General features: G+C 30.6%; 1 protein-coding gene across 1 annotated transcript in view; it reads left to right on the top strand.

The window, feature by feature from the left end:
- Window positions 1–18,944, top strand: part of LOC148299799 (alpha-tocopherol transfer protein-like) — a 31,619-nt gene extending 12,675 nt beyond the window's left edge. Inside the window, exons 2-8 of the mRNA XM_088275660.1 lie at window positions 9,697–9,854; window positions 10,449–10,608; window positions 13,452–13,510; window positions 14,275–14,471; window positions 16,013–16,123; window positions 17,114–17,216; window positions 18,173–18,944. Coding sequence (XP_088131786.1) covers window positions 9,716–9,854; window positions 10,449–10,608; window positions 13,452–13,510; window positions 14,275–14,471; window positions 16,013–16,123; window positions 17,114–17,216; window positions 18,173–18,324 — 921 coding nt within the window. The 5' untranslated portion in view covers window positions 9,697–9,715 and the 3' untranslated portion in view covers window positions 18,325–18,944. The remainder of the gene's footprint in view (window positions 1–9,696; window positions 9,855–10,448; window positions 10,609–13,451; window positions 13,511–14,274; window positions 14,472–16,012; window positions 16,124–17,113; window positions 17,217–18,172) is intronic.
- Window positions 18,945–19,816: the final 872 nt, after the last annotated feature.

Below are 19,816 nucleotides of genomic sequence, written 5' to 3'. Positions count from 1 at the left end.
TCAAATTGAGAAAAAACCTTCAGGTTATACATAAAAATATCTGTCATACATGAAAAAGTTCAATAAGTGGCTTGATATTTATTTTAATGCATTTTATTATATTTTTAAACATTAAAAACGATCTGAAAAATCAGGTTTTTTTTATATTTGACGTTGTTGAAAGGAGTGAGCGAAATGTGTATTGAGGAAAAGACTTGAATAAATGCGTGTTTACTGATACAAAAGAAAACAATCAAAGATGTCACTTTGATGTTTAGAAAAAAAAAACAAGAAAACATTTTCATTTTGATATGCTTATTAGTTGCCCAAGAAAATTTTCTTTGGCTGTTTATGTACAAATATTTAAAATATATTCACTTTGGGAACATATTTTCTATTTTTATGCTGTGCGAGGGAGTTTTCTTGTTCACTTTTTTTACTTTAAACTATGTATACGTTTAAAGTATTCATTAAGTTTCATTTTTAGAATGTTTGCGTCTTTTATATTTTTAATTTCTAAAGGGAGGCTGTTGAAATTTTTATTCCTTAGGATACGTAAATTTTTTAGTAGGTTCTGTTTTGTATTGTATATGGGTATAGTAAAATTATTTTGATATTTTTCATTTAAGTTTTACTTATTAAATACCACTTTAATATTATATAAAACTTTAATTAGAAATGTGACTGCGGAATCAATTAATGATATTTTTCTATATCTTTGGGATATGTTTCTAGTTTTTATTGATGCTTTAAGAAGTTTTCTTTTAGAAGTTGTATAATTGATGTTTGTTGTGGATATATTATATTTTGTTTACTGAGAATTTTGCGAAAAGGGTTCAAATAAATAAATGAAAATAAATAAATCCATTTAAACCAGTTTCATAAGGTTCTAGGTAAATGACCCTCAGTCAAAGAGACTGGAAATAAGGTATAATGACCTTAGAGAAGGACCTGCAAAGGTCCAGAAAAAAAGTGTAAAATAAATTTAAGGATAATGATAATTTATTATTTTTAACCTTAAAAATATATATTTTTTAAATATAATCCTACTAACTCACTAACTAACCATCACGCTGCTTCCTCGTAGGAGTAGGCAAAAAAATAGAACGCCACACCAATCTGTCTTTGAAAATAACTTTCACCTCTTCCACATTCATGCATCTCCTCATACGTACACGCCCATTGTTCCTACTCCTGAACTGACCACATCCAAGTATTTGAAATACTTTATCATGCCAAGTTTTCATTGGTTTTCTTCTGCTCTTATTTTAAACTAGATTTGCTAAACTATTCTTTATTCACTCGTTCGTTCCACATATCCAAACCATCTCAAAACTCCTTTCTTAGTTTTATCGATAATGCTCATCTCAGCCTTGCATTATTTTCTTATATCACTATACGAACGTCTATCGTGCAACGTTTTGCCCCACATTCACCTGAGGGAACGTAATAAATACAAAATTAAAATATATACGTGCACCTATTGAATATGTCATATATACTTATTTTTAGATTTGCGTTTTGTACTGACATTTCTTGGTGGAACTGCAAATTATATTTTTTGATAAACCACAACTATTAGCTTATTCAACATTTATTTTATTTGTGTGATTAATGACTTAAGAAAATTTGAGATTCAACCTGCCGATGGTTATGCCTGTTGGAAGAGCTACCGCTATGTTGAACAATATCACATTGGATATTGATCTGTTCCATGAGTCCGAAGGAGTTTTCCGAAGCGGGATTCTTCTACACATTTAACTAGAGTCTTCTTGCTTACTTTTTAATTTGTTTTTTAATATATACGCCTTAAATGTTAGTTTGTAATGTATATATTGATTATTGAATAAATTGAATTGAATTGAATTTCGAACAAAATAACATGAAAAAAAAAACAATTAAAAAAACTTATTTTCATCTCACCAATAGATGTCTCTAGTCAAGTTCTAGTGATTCAAGAACAATGTGTCAAAATTGGTTCATAGATAGAACTTCCAAGAATTTGAGTAGTGTGGTTGTCAATAATGGGTAGAATTGGTGAGTGTTACACGTGAATAAAGTGATCACTTAAACCAGCCTACGACGGTCGTCAGCCCCGTTAATGCCTAGACTTCCATATTCTTATTCATCTTTGATGAGATGTCAAAAAATAATATGACTTTTTTATATAGATTGATTGGTACTATGCACTAGGAATATTGCATATAATTTAACAAAAAACACATGTCACGATTGTATTTGAATCCTTTGTGAGATTCAAAATTGTATGTAAATGCATTATTTTTATTTTTTATACGAATGAATCACCTACAGATTTGTTATGAACAGTCAAAACGACGCAAATTAGATTTCGTAAGCACTAAAAAATATATATATTATGAACATACAAAGGTATCCTTGAATTGAAACATTTCAAAAACTGGTATAATGTGGGCCAATGTCATTGCGTTTCTGTAAACGAATAAGCAAATTATATTAACATCTCAACAAAGACGAAGAAGAATATTGTGTCGTGGTTTCGTGGCTAGTGTCGCAAACTTTTGAGTCAGAGTTATTCGGTTCGAGCCCACTCTACCACAATATGATACCTATTTTTTATAATGAGCCGCTTAGGTTCACAGAAATAGTAAGAAATTAAAGCATTTTTATAAATAATTTTTACACAAATATTTAAATTTTTTGAAGTAAATAATTTTTGATGTTTACAGGGCTTACGACCTGCCATAGGCTGGTTTAAGTAGTCGCTTTATACAAGTGTAACATACACTATATTCTTCCTATGATTGACAAACACGATACTAAAATTTCGGAAGTTGTATTTATGCTTCAACTGACATCTTCTTTTACATGCTACGTCTCGTCACCATCTATGGTTGCATTTTGTAAGTTTTTTTTAAAAAATTGGTAGGGACCTTTATGAAAGATATGTAAGATTCTTTCCGATTTATTTTACATACTAGAAGACGACTGAAGCAATGACTTTCATAACACTCTACATAGCATTCATCGTTCACTTTGTGTAATACCACTTAAAAACACAACTTTATGAAGAACAATTCCATCATCAGATCAAATGTAGTCCGAAACCCAAAACCGGTAGTTACGAAGTAGTGTTTTAAGTGGTATTACACTCAGTAAACGAAGAATGATAATGAGAGTGTTAGTTTACCATACCACAAAGTTAACAATGCTTTTAATATATATAAATCATGACTTAATTACTCTCATATTTTGACAAGGAAAACAGTACCAAAACGTAAATCGGATGGCAGTCGATCAGATTCTTTTACACTCTCTCCATTGTTTAATATAAAAGGAACCATACGACTCCCTTGTAAGACGCGATGCCTTAAAAATTTAGAATACGTGGAATGGTTCATTAATTTTGAGAAACGAAAAAAGTGAAATTAGTTATTTACAGCCTTTTTAAATAACGTTAATACAGTACGTTAGTATAGTAGGCTTTCTTTTTTTTAAGAAAATATATTTTTTAAATAAACCTATGAATGGAAATCAAAAGATCCTATAACGGAACTGAAAATATTGCAGGAGCTTTCAGAATTATCTAACTAACCAAATAACCAACTAACGATTTTCTAATACTTAATTCGAATAAAATATCGTAAAAATGTATATGACGTTCGATTTAAGGGGCCGTTCGGATTAAGGAGACTTTTCCCTACAAATGTATCGAATAAAAAAATATGTAAAGTGATTCCTTAGATAGTGGGGCATTCTATCCTCTCTGGCTATCAGTGTGATGGTTTATTAGTTAGTGAGTTAGCTAACTAACCAAATAACGCTTTTCTAATACTGAATTCAAATATAATACAGTATTTCGTTTTTAAAAATGTATATCGCTCAATCCTTTCAAGAACGTCAGAAATCAAAAATCGTCGATTTTCAGTTTTGCATGTTTTCGGGATGCCCAGAAAATGTACTTTATTCCAGCAAAAGATGCATATTTTTAACTTAATATTTACCCACTACAGGGCAGAAGGTTTGGTTTTTGTATTTTGAAGAAAATGTATTGTTTAATAATTTTTTTAAATAAACTAAATATTTTTCAAAATGAGATAAAACCTTGAGGTGTTACCTAAAAAGATCTGTTGCACAGTGAAAAGTTCAATAAGTGGCTTGATATTTATTTTAAATACATTGCGTTATATTTTTAAACTTTAAAAACGTTCTTCTGAAAAATCATTTTTTTATTTATGATGTTCTTGAAAGGAGTGAGCGATGTGGCGTTCGATTTAAGGGACCGTTCGGATGAAGGCAACTTTTCCCTACAAATATCTCCGCTTTCACTACACCGCTATATGGAATTGCGAGTGAAACGCGACGAATAAGACTAAATACAGAACATTTCGTACCAAGAGCGACACAAGGCAAGGCGTTCACTTTCCGTCACACTTCGCTTGTGCCAAGAGAGTTTGGTAACGTTAATTCAGGCGGTCTACTGACGAGGTAATGACGGTGTAACCTTCACCTCAATAACCTCAGTCGTCACGGTTTTGTCTCGTTGGCGATTATATCAATCGTAAATTATGACGTCGTAAAATCATAACGATTTTTATATCTCAACATAGATGAGTTATATCTCAGCATAGGAGTCGAAACAATCGGCTGGTGTGTATGAGGAGATGCTTGAACGTGGAAGAGGCGAGGAATGTTTGCAAAGACAGAGTGGTGTGGCGTTCTATTCTCTCTGCCTATCCCTGCGAGGAAGCGGCGTGATGGTTGGTTAGTTAGTTAGTTAGATGAGTTAGAATATGGAAGTTTGGTCATTTACAGGGCTTATAACCTGAGAAAGGCTGGTCAAGTGATCTTAAACTTTTCTTGAATGTTTTTCGCAGATACTTTGTGGCACATTTAATAAACTTTATAAAACAAAACAACTTTGTTTTAACCACTTTACCACAATGCTCTAAACAAGCAACATTTAGGAGTTTTTCTCGTTTTTTAAATCACATTTTCATATGGTGTACGGAGTGCGTGGAAGTTTTTGGTATCGTAAGGGAAGGGTTATTAACTATAACCTCACTATGAGTATTACAATGTTTTAGAATTAGTACAAAAACCCTGAAGATGAAAAGGGTCTTGTCGAAACCGGTTAGAAAATGTGTACCAATAAAAAGTGGTTAAAACAATAATAATAATAATAATAATAAAACCCTTATCCGCACCCCTATGGTGCATAGGGCACTGCGTCATATAAATGCAGTGTTATCTTGATCGTTTACACGTGAAGGAAAGGTGATCAGCCCTCCGCTTCAGGTACCAGTCCAGGGTAATATTGAATAAATATGACAGTGAAAAAATCACTTATATTTATTTTACCCCCCTTGGGAATCGAACCCGGGACCTCCAGAACGGTAGCCATCCGTGCTGAACATTACACTACGGAGGCGGTTGAAAAACAAAGTTAAAAACAAAAACAAGGTTAAAACAAAGTTGTTTCATTTTATAAAGTTGATCTTAAACAGCCTATCTCAGGCCATATTCTTCTTCGTCTCTATTGTGATGACATGTATATTGAGATAAAAATCAATCCTTTTTTACTCGCACCATACCAGTAATTTAAATTTGGAATTTTCAATAAGTTAAAAGGTAACAAAATAAATAGCATATAACGTAGAAAGCAGAATTGAAACAAATATATTAAAAAACAATATATAGAGTTATTGAATTTAGAGTAGGGTGGTTGACAATCAAAGTTTTATTTATTTAATTCAAACATGTTACATACATAAGTCATAAATACACACAATATTCCCAATGAGTAATTTCTATTTCTCTTTTTGGGACATGGGATTAAGGTTAACAAGACTGGAACACAAATAATAAAGTAACAAAAAATATATTTTTTTAAATAACCAAAACTAATACATGGCAAAATACAAAAACAAAAAACAGGCATAATAAATAGGCATAAGAAGCATATTATAAAGAAATAAATGAGAAAAATATAAGGTAAGAAGCATATTTAAAATAAACAAATGAGAAAATATAAAAAATGAATGGTAAATGCTAAGCGTGTATAAAGTGGTCATTAAAACCATCCTTTGACGGGTTGTAAGGCTTTTAAATATATGACTTCCATATTCTTCTTTATGTACCTTTAAAAAAATATTAAAAAATAATGTTTTTTCGTGTTAAACCCCATCCGACGTGAATTAACCTATAAGTCGTCAGCAAGCTCCAAGTTTCTTACATGAATTTCTAAATACGCTATTAAATAACAATGACAGATGTACCTTAATGTTTTTTGCTGTCATTATTACATATTTTTTGCAACATAATTTTGTATTCTTACAAAAAAAAAGGTTCATGACCTCGGTGACATTGCTGGAGGTCAACATAATTATTTGTGATCAAAATTATTGTTCGTCGGATATTTTGTATGAAAACTAAAAATTATTATCAACATTTACTTTTTTTTTCAATTTAAGATTGACTTGGTAACTTCCATTATTTCTTAAAATGTATTGTGTCACGTGTTTTGATGTTTTTTTTGTTTTTATTTTATTTGTTCAGGAATTTTACAGTTTTACATTTAAAAACGTATATAATAAAAAATAGTTACATTAATACAAATCAAGCCAATTAAACAATTCCAGATTTATGTTATAATTACTTTTAAAATATTAAGAGATAAAAAATAAAAATGAAAAAGAGTGGGAGTGTGTGTATGTGTGTGTGAGGAAGGGAGTAAGATCATTGTCAAATATAAGAAATAAGGGTATTTACCGAGTAAAATTTAAATAAAAAAGGGATAGATATTACGACAGTAAAAAGACTTAAATTCAAAATGTCGGGCTTTGGTTTTTCAAAGCAAAACGAGTATTTTGAGTCTAATTTTATCACGAGGATTCACTACAGTTTAAAGTATTTGAAATAGTTGATCACGCCAAGTTTTCCTCGGTCTTCCTCTGCTTCTATTACTAACCACATTTGCCTCAATAATGTTTTAGTGTTCTTAATTCAGTCATTTGATTCACATGCCCAAACCATCACAACAAAACCTTTATTTTTTATTTTTTATTATTCAAGTACAAAAAATTTCATAAAAACTAGCTAACTAACAGGCAGTCACAGGAATTAAAACGCAACACCAATCTGTCTTCGTAAACAATCTTTGCCTCTTCCACATTCATGCACTTCCTAATACATGTAACAAACGCTGACTCTGACGACTCCTGATCTGACCCCTTGCAAGTATTTGAAAAATATCATCACTTTTATAATATTATTAAATTTTTATACAAACTAAAGTTTGCGTTTGATGATATTCGAATTGAAAATTAATAATTTTTCACGATAAACATTTTTTCACGATAAACAAATCATTTTCAATTTTTCGTATGGAATCGCTAGAAGGATTTCAAAGTTCGTCCGACTAATCGAAATATTTATTTATTTAAACTTTATGTACAGAAATGAAATAAGTAAATTGGCGGGATCATTGCAATATCTTATTTATAATAAAACCAACCAAAAACAGACTAGTGATATTGATCAAAACGTTTGATAACATATATAGCTGTTTGCAATTAGAAGGTAGATAGTACATGAACATTTAAAAAAAACATAAATTTCAAAAGATGACAATAATGATGCAAAGAAAAAGGGGATTTTAGGGAGAGAGATAGAGGGAAAAACTAAGGGAGGAGGTTTGATGGACAGTTAGGATTCTAATTATAAATAGTAATGTCTCAGACGTTACTTAAATGTTATTGGAGAATAGAAATATCAAGCTGAAAGGAGTGAAAAATCTTTTAAATGTAAGTAATTTCTAAACATCTCAAATTTTCCTTGAACTTGTTGACATGTACCAAGTTTTGTACATATTATTTGTAACCAAAGTACAAACACGTTTTTTTAAAGGAATATACCGAAAATTCTCTACTTTTAGAGGCTTATCTGCAGGTATAATAAGTTGGAATATGTTAAACATACATCACAAACACCCAGACCAATTTAAAAGAATCGTAGTTGAATTTATTTCGCAATTGGGGGAAATCAAACCCGCGATGCCAAGAAATATAAGCGTCTCTGCTAAATGAAAAAAACTTACGCAAATCATTCATAGATGCTGCAGCGAACTCACACATGAAGAAATTAGTTAATTATTAGATTATTGTATTTGCTGTCAGGTAAAAATACCAATTATCTTTTATTTGAAATTTGTATATTCTTATAGATATTATAAATATCAATTCTTTTTTACTCGAACTACGTCTGACTACGAGATTTTTTAAAATTTTAACTTGAATTTTTAATGAGTGAAAAGGTAAACAAAATAAATAGCGCACAACACGGAAAACTGAACTGAAATATTTGAAATTAAAAAAAAATGAATGTACATTCGAGTGCGGTTATAAATCGTAAAATGGTGAATGTTACACTGTATAAAGTGATCACTGAAACCAGGCTATGACGGACCGTTAGCCATGTAAATACCTAGACTTCCATATTCTTTTTCATATACGTTGAGATGTCAATAAAAGAACCTGATATAAATAACTTTTTAGTGTAGTGAATCCAGATCTCGCAGACAAAAAATTATGTTAAATAATTAAATTACCCCTAAGCAGAGAAACCCAGATTTTTAAACAGGGATTTGGACACACTTAAAATATTGTGAATTTATTGTTAAAATAAATATAATTTTTATAATATGTTATCATCAAACATCAAGGACCAAGAGTTTCTTGAATGTCCACGTGTTTTTTGACTGTCAACTTACATATCCTTTTCATCAACCTTGAAATTACAATGACGACATTCCTCGTTGTTACATCTTTTCGGCATATTATTACAACGAAACACGTGTTCAATTATCGGCCTTTTAAAGCGATTAGAAAAGTATCAGAAAAATGCCTTTGAATTTTTATAGATCGCTATGTCAAAATATTTATATACTCGTAAAGTGAATGGACAATTGTGACAAAAATAAAAAATAAATGATTATAAATAAAATAATAAATGAAAAAAAAATAAACGCCTTTTTTCATTATTTATATATTTTCAGTATTATTCATATTTAAAGTTTTTACTTTGTGGTTAGTCATTTTTATTTTTTATTTTATAAATATATAAATATATCTATAAATAAAAATAATTAACATACATGAAGAAGAATATGGAAGTCTGGGCATTTACATAGCTTACATCTCACTTTAGATGTCTCTGGTGAAATTATAGTGAATTATCATTTGTATTTTTTTTTTATTATTTACATACATTATATACATTTATTTAAAAGAACAATTATAAACATGATTGAAAAAAAAAAAAAAATATATATATATATATATATATATATATATATATATATATATATATATATATATATATATATATATATATATATATATATATATATATATAAATAAATAAATATAAATATATAAATATATATATATATATATATATTTATATATATATACCCATTTACTATTTACCTATTCCTTTATTTTGCCTTTGTTCCATTTTTTTCAAGCTTGTTTCGAATTTCAACAATATATATAGAAATTCCATGAATTTCGAGTAGGTATTGTGGTTGTTACTCATAGGTAGAATGGTGTATGTTACACATCTGTAAAGTAATTACTAAACCAGCCTATGACGGGTGACAAGTCACGTCAATTCTCCATCTATATTAACATGTCAATATGTGCATATATTAACTGACGTTGGTGTTGATCCTTGCAGGTAAACAACCAGCCCAAAGATGACTCTGGTACAACCGTCGACTGAGATGTCCTCCATGATCCAGAAGGAGTTGAATGAAAATGTCTCCACCAGGGAATCTGACCTGCAGCACATCAAGGAATGGCTGGAGAAGCAGCCTCATCTTCCCAACTCTTGGGGTAAAAAAATATATAATTATACAATATTTCAAGACATTTTTCTTTCTTCTTCTTCAACCTTCAGTTTTTCACTGCTTGATATAGGCATCTACTAATACATAAGCTTCTAGGCTTCTAGGCTTCCTGACAGACCTCTCTTTCAAAGCAATTTTATTTTAAGAATTATGTTTCGATAAATATAAAACAAAATTTTATCTTGATTGTACTGTGAATTTACATTTAATAGCTTTCAATTTCTCTATCACTGCCAATCTAAATAAATTCAAGTTTATGAAACCATCACCAAGTTTCTAGAAGTGCCCCAGTGTAGGCAGTGAAAGGGATTATAAGGTAGTTAGTTCAGTTAGTCAGCTAAATTCGATTCCAACCTGACGTTGGCCGGTATTCAGATGCCTTTACAACTCCAACCAGCACAGCAGACTGACACAGAACAGTACAAAGCATATTTTTCTTCTTCAATTTTCTATCTTCCACTGCTGGATATAAGCCTCTTCTATATCCTTCCATTCTCTTCCATATCCATCCGTTGTTTTGAACCAGCTAACTCTTCACTGTGGTTCCAGTTCTGATGTTTTTTTCTTCTTCCTCTTTCAGACGATGCTCGCTTGATGACTTTCCTCAGAGGCTGCAAGTTCTCCCTCGAGAAGTGCAAGAGGAAACTGGACATGTACTTCACCATGAGGGCTGCTGTGCCAGAATTCTTCAGCGACAGAGACATGGCGAGACCAGAGCTCCAGGAAGTCTTCACCCTGTTGTGAGTGGATCACCTTCATTGGTAGCTTAGTCCGTCTGTTTCAACAACTTCCTTAGGGACCTTGGATCGTCCAGTCCGGATGTGTATTTAACCCTTTAGTTACCAAAATTCGATATGTCTCTATCGAGGAAAACTGAATCCGTCGGATCTGACGTCATAATTTATAAATGTATCAGGTACATTTATAATAGTACTTATGACCACTGCTGACAATTCGTCGGCAGTTCTCGTCAGAACTTCGGGACGCAGATCTGGCTTGGGAGGATACAAGGGAGCTGGCAGCCGACAGAAAAGCCTGGAGACAGTTTGTGGACTCCATATGCTCCACCTAGGGAGCGGATATGGTTAATAATAATAATGTAAAGGATTCCTTCAGGGTTGTACATATTTTTTTCCATTCATATTATTTCAAAAACAAAAGTTAAATATCGAAATTAAGAATTATTCACATCTTACAATGTGTTGCAAAATTACAAAAATTTCAGTTACAAAAATACTTAAAAATAAACGACAAATACACATTAAACCAATATTGTTTCCGCGAAAATTAAGTTGTGTAAAGCTGTGATAGGCTACAGATACATTTTTACGTATCACGGTTAATAAAAATATGCAATAAGTAGATGGAAAACCTAAATTTGTGAACAAAGATTTGGACACTTTAAACACAAGGAGTAGAGAATAGTAAAATAGGTGTAAATACAAGATTTTTTTTTTAATTCGGCAATATTAAAAAAAATGTAATTAAGAAATAGTAATATAACTAAAAATAAAAACGAGTGCAGTTTTTGCCTAGAATTTTCAATCATGAGTTTTTTTAAATTAAAGTAACTTTAAACATAAATACCAAACCCACTCACAAAAATAAAAAGGCTTTAAATACATAACTAAGTAGGAACATAAGCGGTGTCGCATTAGCCGTATCTACATTTCAGAGAACGTTCAGAGGACGTTAGGTAATTCGAAAAACATATGTCGCTCACTCCTTTCAAGAACGTCATAAATCAAAAAACTTGATTTTTCAGGAGAATGTTTTTAAAGTTCAAAAATATAATACAATGTATTGAAAATAAATATCAAGCCACTTATTTATTATGCACCAGATCTTTTTAGGTAAAACCTAAATGTTTTTTCTTCATTTGAAAAATATTAAGTATATTTTTAAAAAATAATTAAACAATACCTTTTCTTCAAAATGCAAAAACAACACTTTCTGCCCTAAAGGGGGTTAATATTAAGTTAAAAATATGGCTCTTTTGCTAGGATATAGTACATTTTCTGGGCATTTTGAAAACATGCACAACTGAAAATTGACGATTTTTGATTTATGACGTTCTTGAAAGGAGTGAGCGATGTACTTGCAAATCAAATCTGTTTCAACTTACGTTACTTACCGATACGTTTATTATATCTATCATATGATTAATGGTGCAACATATAATTTCAAGTTGAACATCTATCTAGTTTAGTAAAATTTCATTGATGTTTAAAAACCAGTTTTTTTCATCCTAAATATGAGTCAAGGTTTCAAATTCGTATGGGCGGATATTTAACCATGAATACCGTTCTTGTTACTTTCTGTACAAATTATTTTTATATCTAACAGTATACAAATATTTTATTGTATCTTTTACATGAAAACTACTTCTTCGAAGTCTTTCATGTCACTTTTTAGTTAAAGTGTAATATATTTTTAAATTAATCTTAAAAATATGGGGTATCGCGTGATGTTAGTTCATCTTTAATACAAAATAATTATAAAAATGGTGTCTTTATGGTATCAATTAACATTTTTTTTTTAAATATTTTCATAATAATTTTAGATACTTTTGAGTTTCACATAGACATTAAATCGTGTTGGTAAAGTAAATAAAACTTACATTTTTGTGATGATACCCAAAAAACCATAAAAAAGGGATTGACAGAAATTAGGCTATTTGTTTTATCTGTTTAAAAATAAATAAATGAATTAATTATTTGATCTTCTGACCCTTATCCATACCCGATGGTGCATAGGGCACTGCATCATATAAACGCAGTGTTATCTTGATCGTTAACACATGAAGGAAAGGCGATCAGCCCTCCGCTTCTGGTACAAGTCTAGCGAAATATTAAATTAATTTTTGAGTAAAAATATTACTTGTATTTAATTGACTCCCCCCTGGGAATCGAGCTCGAGCCTCCGGTACGGTAGTCGAGCATGCTGACCATAACACTACGGAGGCAGACTCTTTTTAATGTACCATATAAATAAAAACAAAATACCTAGTAAAGGTGAATAATATATTTCATTTTCAATAACAATTTTTCACCTTGATCAAATACGGAGCTAACTCTATTAAACCATATAATAATCTAAATAAAATTAAAGCTGCAATCATTTTAAGCGAAGGACATCTCAATAAAATTCTACTAAGTTCATTAAAACTAATCATAATTATTTTAACTAACCAGCTAAGTAACCAGTTGCTTAGTCAATATAAATATGATAAGTTTCAATGAACCTAGTTAAATGTTATTAGGATGTCCTTCGCTTAAAATGCTTGTAGTATTCAGTTCAGTTAGTTTAAACTGTTTCAAAATATGTAGTTTAAAAGAAATTTCAATTCATTAATTTATATAAGCACTTTAAATCTTTTAATATTTCAAATATATATAGTACTCTTTCATCTTCCGTTTATTATAATCTAAAATAAAATGTATACCCACACACGGGCCATGCCTTTGTGGGATTTTTGTTGTATTAATAAAATACTTTTTTCCTTATAATTATAGTAAACATATTGTGCAATGCAAAAAAAAAAACGAATTCAATAATTTATTGTGTTTTTTTATTATTTCAGGAATATGCCCCCACTACCAGGGCTCACCCCGGAAGGTCGCAGGGTCGTGATGATGAGAGGTACATTGATTTATCATATGATTTAATTCCGCCTCCGTAGTGGAATGGTCAGCACGCTCAGCTACCGTTCTGGAGGACCCGGGTTCGATTCCCAGAGGGAGGCCTAATAAATATAAATGATTTTTTCCCTCTAATATTTATTCCATATTACCCTGGACTGGTACCTGAAGCGGAGGGCTGATCACCTTCCCTTCGTGTATTAACGATCAATATAACACTACGTTTATATGATGCAGTGCCCTATGCACCATTGGGGTGAGGAAACGGGTTCGAATTGAATTAATTTACAGATTCACTCAGCTCGGTATATCGCGTGAAATTTGCAAAACTCTAAAACTACCATATCTCTCACTCCTTTCAAGAACGTCATAAATCAAAAATCGTCAATTTTCAGTTATATATGTTTTCGGAATGCTAAAAAAATGTACTATATCCCAGCAAAAGAGGCATATTTTAACTTAATATTTACCCGCTATAGGGCAGAAAATGTTGTATTTGCATTTTGAAGAAAAGGCGTTGTTTAAAATTTTTTTTTATGTACTATATATTTTTTCAAATGCAAAAAAAACCCTCAGGTTTTACCTAAAAAGATCTGTTACACAGTAAAAAGTTCAATAAGTGGCTTGATATTTATTTTTAATAAATTGTGTTTTATTTTTAAACTTAAAAAACGTTCTCCTGAAAAATCAGGTTTTTTGATTTAATAGAGAGAGAAATTAATAGAGAGAGAATTTTTCAGAGACTGAAATATCGCCAATTTTCAGGAGCCAACAAGGATGTGGTGACGCCCAACGTGCCCGAGGCGCTGAAGGCCGCCCTCATGATCGGCGACATCCGTCTGGCCGAGGAGTCCATCGGAGTGGCGGGAGACGTGTACATCCTGGACGCCTCCGTCGCCACCCCCAACCACTTTGCCAAGTTCACCCCGACCCTTGTCAAGAAGTTCTTGATCTGTGTGCAGGTAAAACTACCAACCGACATTATTCACTCAACGAAAGAATGACGAAAAAATATTTTTTTTCATAACATTTTGAGTGTATCCAAATACTTGTTCACAAATCTGGATTGTCTCCAATTATAAGAGGATTTTTCATATTATTTTTTGACATCTTATCAAAGATGAAGAAATAATAAAAAATGTTGTAAATAAATTATCTGGTCAAATAATAAGCTAAAATGATAAAAATTAAAATGTTATTTTCTAGCGTTTCTCATGTGTGTGATTATAATCCAGTTGTCAATAATGGGTAGAATTGGTGAATGTTACACGTGTGTAAAGTGATCACTTAATCCAACCTATGACGGTCGTCATTCCCGTAAATGCCCAGACTTCCATATTCTTCTTCATCTTCGATGAGATTAAAATAACTCATATAATTGGAGATAATCCAAATTTTGTGAACAAGTATTTGGACACACTCAAAATGTTGATTTTCGTTTATTTAAATGTCATTTTTCAAAACTCATTGTGACACGTGTTTTGATGCATTCCACATCATTTTCATGTAGTGGACAGATGTCGTGTGGTTATAAATTTATATTTGTTTTATTTATTTAGAAAAATAACAGAACAGTTACATAAATAAATTTACATCAATGAGTAACAAAAAAATGTAATTGTAACATTCCATATACAAAATTTCGCATATGTCGTTAAATATAAATACCTGGAACAGGGACGAGATGGGGGGAAAGGGGGAAAAGGGAAAAATCAAACCTCAAGTCCAAGATAAATTATGGGAAAATTGGGACACATCACGTTATAAATATCGACTTAATATGTACTATGTACGCGATCGCAGTGCTGACAATATCGATGTTGATAATGGGTAGAATGGCAAATATTAACCCTTTCCAGTCAATAAAAAAAAATCCACCAGGTCCACAATAGATTTACAGCATTACAGGGTTAAACAATACATCCAAGTTTTTCTATAAAAATAAAACTACACTTGTGTTAAAAATTTACTTTTATTTGAATTTATACAATCTTGTCTCTTATTATTACATTTTACACTAAATGCGAGTGAGAAAAAAATATGTTTGCTTGTATTTTAACACTTAACTGAAAAAGAAAAAAATGACATTCGACATAGGACCGGAAAGGGTTATTTTTTATCTATCTTGAGATATTAATAAAAAAAAATATAAATTTACCGGTTTCAACTTTTATTTCAATCAATATTGAAATACATAATTTGTCTTAAGAAAATACTCCTTTAGAAAAAACATTTAAATTATACATAAAGTGACCAAAATTACGTGGTTTAATTATATTTGTCCGATTTTCCTTATATTGAATCACAATATTTATGATTTGTCCTGTGTTGACAATTTTCCTCTATTAGACCGGTTGTATGTAAGTCGATCGTTAAACCATGTGACGCGCGTAATTTATCATTAATTTACGCAAAAACAAAGGAGGATTACGAATTTCGAATGTATTTGACGTATTTTACGCTTAAAGGTTTAGAAGCTCATTATTATTTTTGCGATTTTCAGGAAGCCTACCCTGTGAAGTTGAAGGAAGTCCATGTCATCAACGTATCTCCTTTGGTGGACACCATCGTGAACTTTGTGAAGCCTTTCATCAAGGAAAAGATCAGGGAACGTGTAAGTAACACATAATCAAATAAAAAGAGTCTGCTTAGTAAAAACTTTCTTCATCCCACCATAGATGGCTGTAGGGAATTCGCACATACCGTGTTACGAGTTTGATCAATATATGTGGAGGTCCTCACCAAAACGTTACAATTCCATTTTAAATGATTTTAAGTAATCAGGAATTCTAGCTTGTAATTTATTACGTTTTGGTGCGATTTAATGATTTCATATTGGTTTTTCACAGGATTGGTCACGTTTTTCACTTTTCACGTTGGTCACATTTCGATAGAATACAGTAAACAGAACAGATTTGCATTTAAAGCATTTTTTGTGATGACTTCCACGTATGTATCTTAAGTTTCCAAAATTTGCGTAGTATTATTGTCAATCATGGGTGGAATTCGTGAATGTTACACGTGTGTAAAGTGATGACTTAACCAAGCCTGTGACGGTCGTAAGCCTTGTCAATGCCCAGACTACCATATTTTTCTTCATCTATGTTGAGATGTCAAAAATAATGTACAAAATCAAAAGTAACACGATTCTGTCTAACTTTCAGCGTGTTAACTTTCTCGAACGTGTTAATACGTCTCGTTCAAGAAAACAACAACAAAAGTAACATTAAAAAAATATTTAAAAAATTTAGTATGTCCAAATACTGGTTCACAAGTCTGGATTATCTCCACTTTTTTGACATATTAAAACATGCATTTAGATGAAGCAGAATATGGATGTCTGGGTATTTACAGGGCTTTTGACCCCAGAAATATTGGAAATACCCAAACTTATATTCTTTTTAACCATATTCTTCTTCAGAGTTATGGGAAATACCCAGACTTATATTCTTATGGACCATGTTTTTCTTCATCTATTTTGAGATGTTAGCAGAATGAAGGGATGTTCCATTTATTGATCATTTTACGATTTAAACAACCCTTACTTAATATGAAGCTTTCATGATAGTACATCGTAATGATGAAATTTGAAATATTCTTCCAGATCTTCATCCACAGTGACATCGAGTCCCTCTTCAAGCATGTGCCCAAAGAGATGATGCCAGAAGAGTATGGTGGAAATGCTGGGTCCATTGTTGACATCAACAGTAAGTTAAAAAAAAATTATCTTTATATTTAAAAATATTAAACGAACCAAATGATTTCTTGAATGTTTTCCGCAGATACTTTGTGGTACATTTTATAATATCTTTATAAAATTAATAGACTTTGTTTTCACCACTTTTATTAATTCATATAATTCAACCATAGGTTTCAAATATACATTGTCATCATCAGGGTTTATTTTAAATAAAAAAGAATTATAATAAAATAAAATAAAAAAACATTAAAAGTTTTAGAATACAAAAAAACTTCCACACTCTCTATAAAAATCCTAAATGTAACATTTAGGATTTTAATTTTAATTTTAATTATTTTTTATTTTTAAAATGAACCCTCATGATGACAATGTATTGTTGAAACCGGTAGGTTGAATTACATGAATAAAAAAAGTGGTGAGAAAAAGGCTATTAATTTTATAAAGAAACGATATGACGCTATATTACTTCATTTAATTAGTGCACTGTAAGAATTTGTTTAATAATGTAAACAAAACTAGTTTCAACGACTACCGATGATTTCATTGACAGATGACAAACAAAAAGTTTGTGCTTCCTTAAAATTATAATTAAATCACAATCAAAGCCTTCTTCCTGCATCCAAAATTTCATTCTTTTTTCTTTTATAAGAAAATAATTGATTAATTATGTTTAGATAAGATTTTATGTACCATCTATTTCATCATACATCTAGTCATACATGCTATCCAGTTACGTAAACTTTTGACAGTACCACATTTTAGTTTCTGATAGATATTGAAGGTTTTTGGCCATCCTCGTATTGTTATCCCGGTCACATTTGACAAATATACGTTCTTAGTCATTTTCTCATAATCCATACGCTCCACAAAGTTAATGCCGAATCAATAAAAAATATACATCGTTAATCTTGCATTCTATTGCATTTTTCTGTAATATCCTTAAATTATTTTTTTGACTTCCAGATGCCTGGAAAAAGAAGTTGGAAGGCTACAGCGCCTGGTTCAAGGAGCAGGAGAACGTGAAGGCTGATGAGAGCAGGCGTCCTGGAAAGCCCAAGACGTACGATGACCTCTTCGGCATGGACGGAAGCTTCAGACAGCTCGTCATAGACTAAATCAACACCATGTATACCTCAAAGATTCAAAAACTGTTGCGTAATGACCATCCTACAAAAAACAAAAGCAAAAAAATCACTATCGTTTATGCACAATTTTTCACTTCGCCAAAAAAATATGTTTTTAGATTGTCCTTAGTAGTCTTTTTTAATTATTTTTTTGTCAATTAAAGCTGTTTAGTTTCATATTTTTGATTCAGAAATCGTTGTAGCTCAATTTTTCACTAAGCTGATAAATAGCCTTTAAATATTTTACGAAAAAATATGCTTTAAATTGTTTTGATTCAATGTAGACTGTTTTATTTTCTGTAATTGAGTATTTTTTTAAATTTTAACCATCGTATTTGCAACATTTAACTTGGCAAAAAATGGATTTAAACATTGTGCAAAGACATTAAAAAAGATTTTTTTATTTTCTATTGGTGATTGAGTTAATTTTTCTATGGATATGACTTTTAGATGGCTCTCGTGGCATCGTTTTTGAATTCTCTTAAAAAATTGCGGTTTTTAATAAAATCTCTAGAAAACCAATGAACATAGCGAAAAAATTTAAACTTTTTTATTTTGAATTTGATGGTACTTTTATCATATTCACATCAGGCTTTAAAAATAAATAAAAAGGATAAAAATATCACCACAACGTTTTTGGATTTCAATACCGTTTTTTTTATGTCATCATTAAACATTTTTATTTTTGCTCAATGCACTCATTGTGATCTTATGAATCGATCTATTTTATACTTAATTTTAAATATTTTTAGTATTTTTATTATTATTATATGCACTCAAATATTTTCATAATATTCTTTGTTTATTATTATCGATATTAAGAGCAACTTTTTATATTTTTGTAATTCATTTGTTTTTCATATGTGTAATTATTCAAATTATTGTTACTTCATTCAAAATTTATATATTTAGAGAATTTACTTTTTTTTATATTACCTATTTATTTCAGCTTCATTTTTGAAATTTGACTTCACAAATATTTGGCAAACACGTAAAGACATCTTGTACATAAAATATATATTTTGATAACCTTTATTTGACGATTTTATTTATTTTGTTATTCATATATCTCTCCATTTCCTTTCCCAATCAATTTGATTATCAAACACGATCCAATTGAACAACGTAAAGAAGATAATGAATGAATGAAAAAAAAACTTTTATTTATATTTTTTTTACAAAAAATGTAGTAAAGTTAGTATATAACCCCTCACCGAGATTTTTTGTCTACCGGTTTTGAGACGTACCCGTCTCTTCATCAGGACAATCACTACAACAGCGTGCGAACTAACAACATAAAATAGTAATAATTTCTACATTTTGAGAACTCCAAGATTTAGAAAAATATAGAACTCAGGTGAATTAAAAAGAAAGTTAACACTCTCCTTATGATTCATCTTTCACTTCGCGTAATATTTATTTATTTTTCAAAACATATTACATACATAAGTCATATATATAATATTCCCGATGAGTGATTTCT

This window comes from Brachycentrus maculatus, unplaced genomic scaffold, assembly GCF_059751285.1.
Source record: "Brachycentrus maculatus isolate JH-2025_06_01 unplaced genomic scaffold, ASM5975128v1 h1tg000938l, whole genome shotgun sequence".
NCBI classification, from domain to species: Eukaryota; Metazoa; Arthropoda; class Insecta; order Trichoptera; family Brachycentridae; genus Brachycentrus; species Brachycentrus maculatus.
This window is presented reverse-complemented; position numbering and strand designations above follow the sequence as displayed.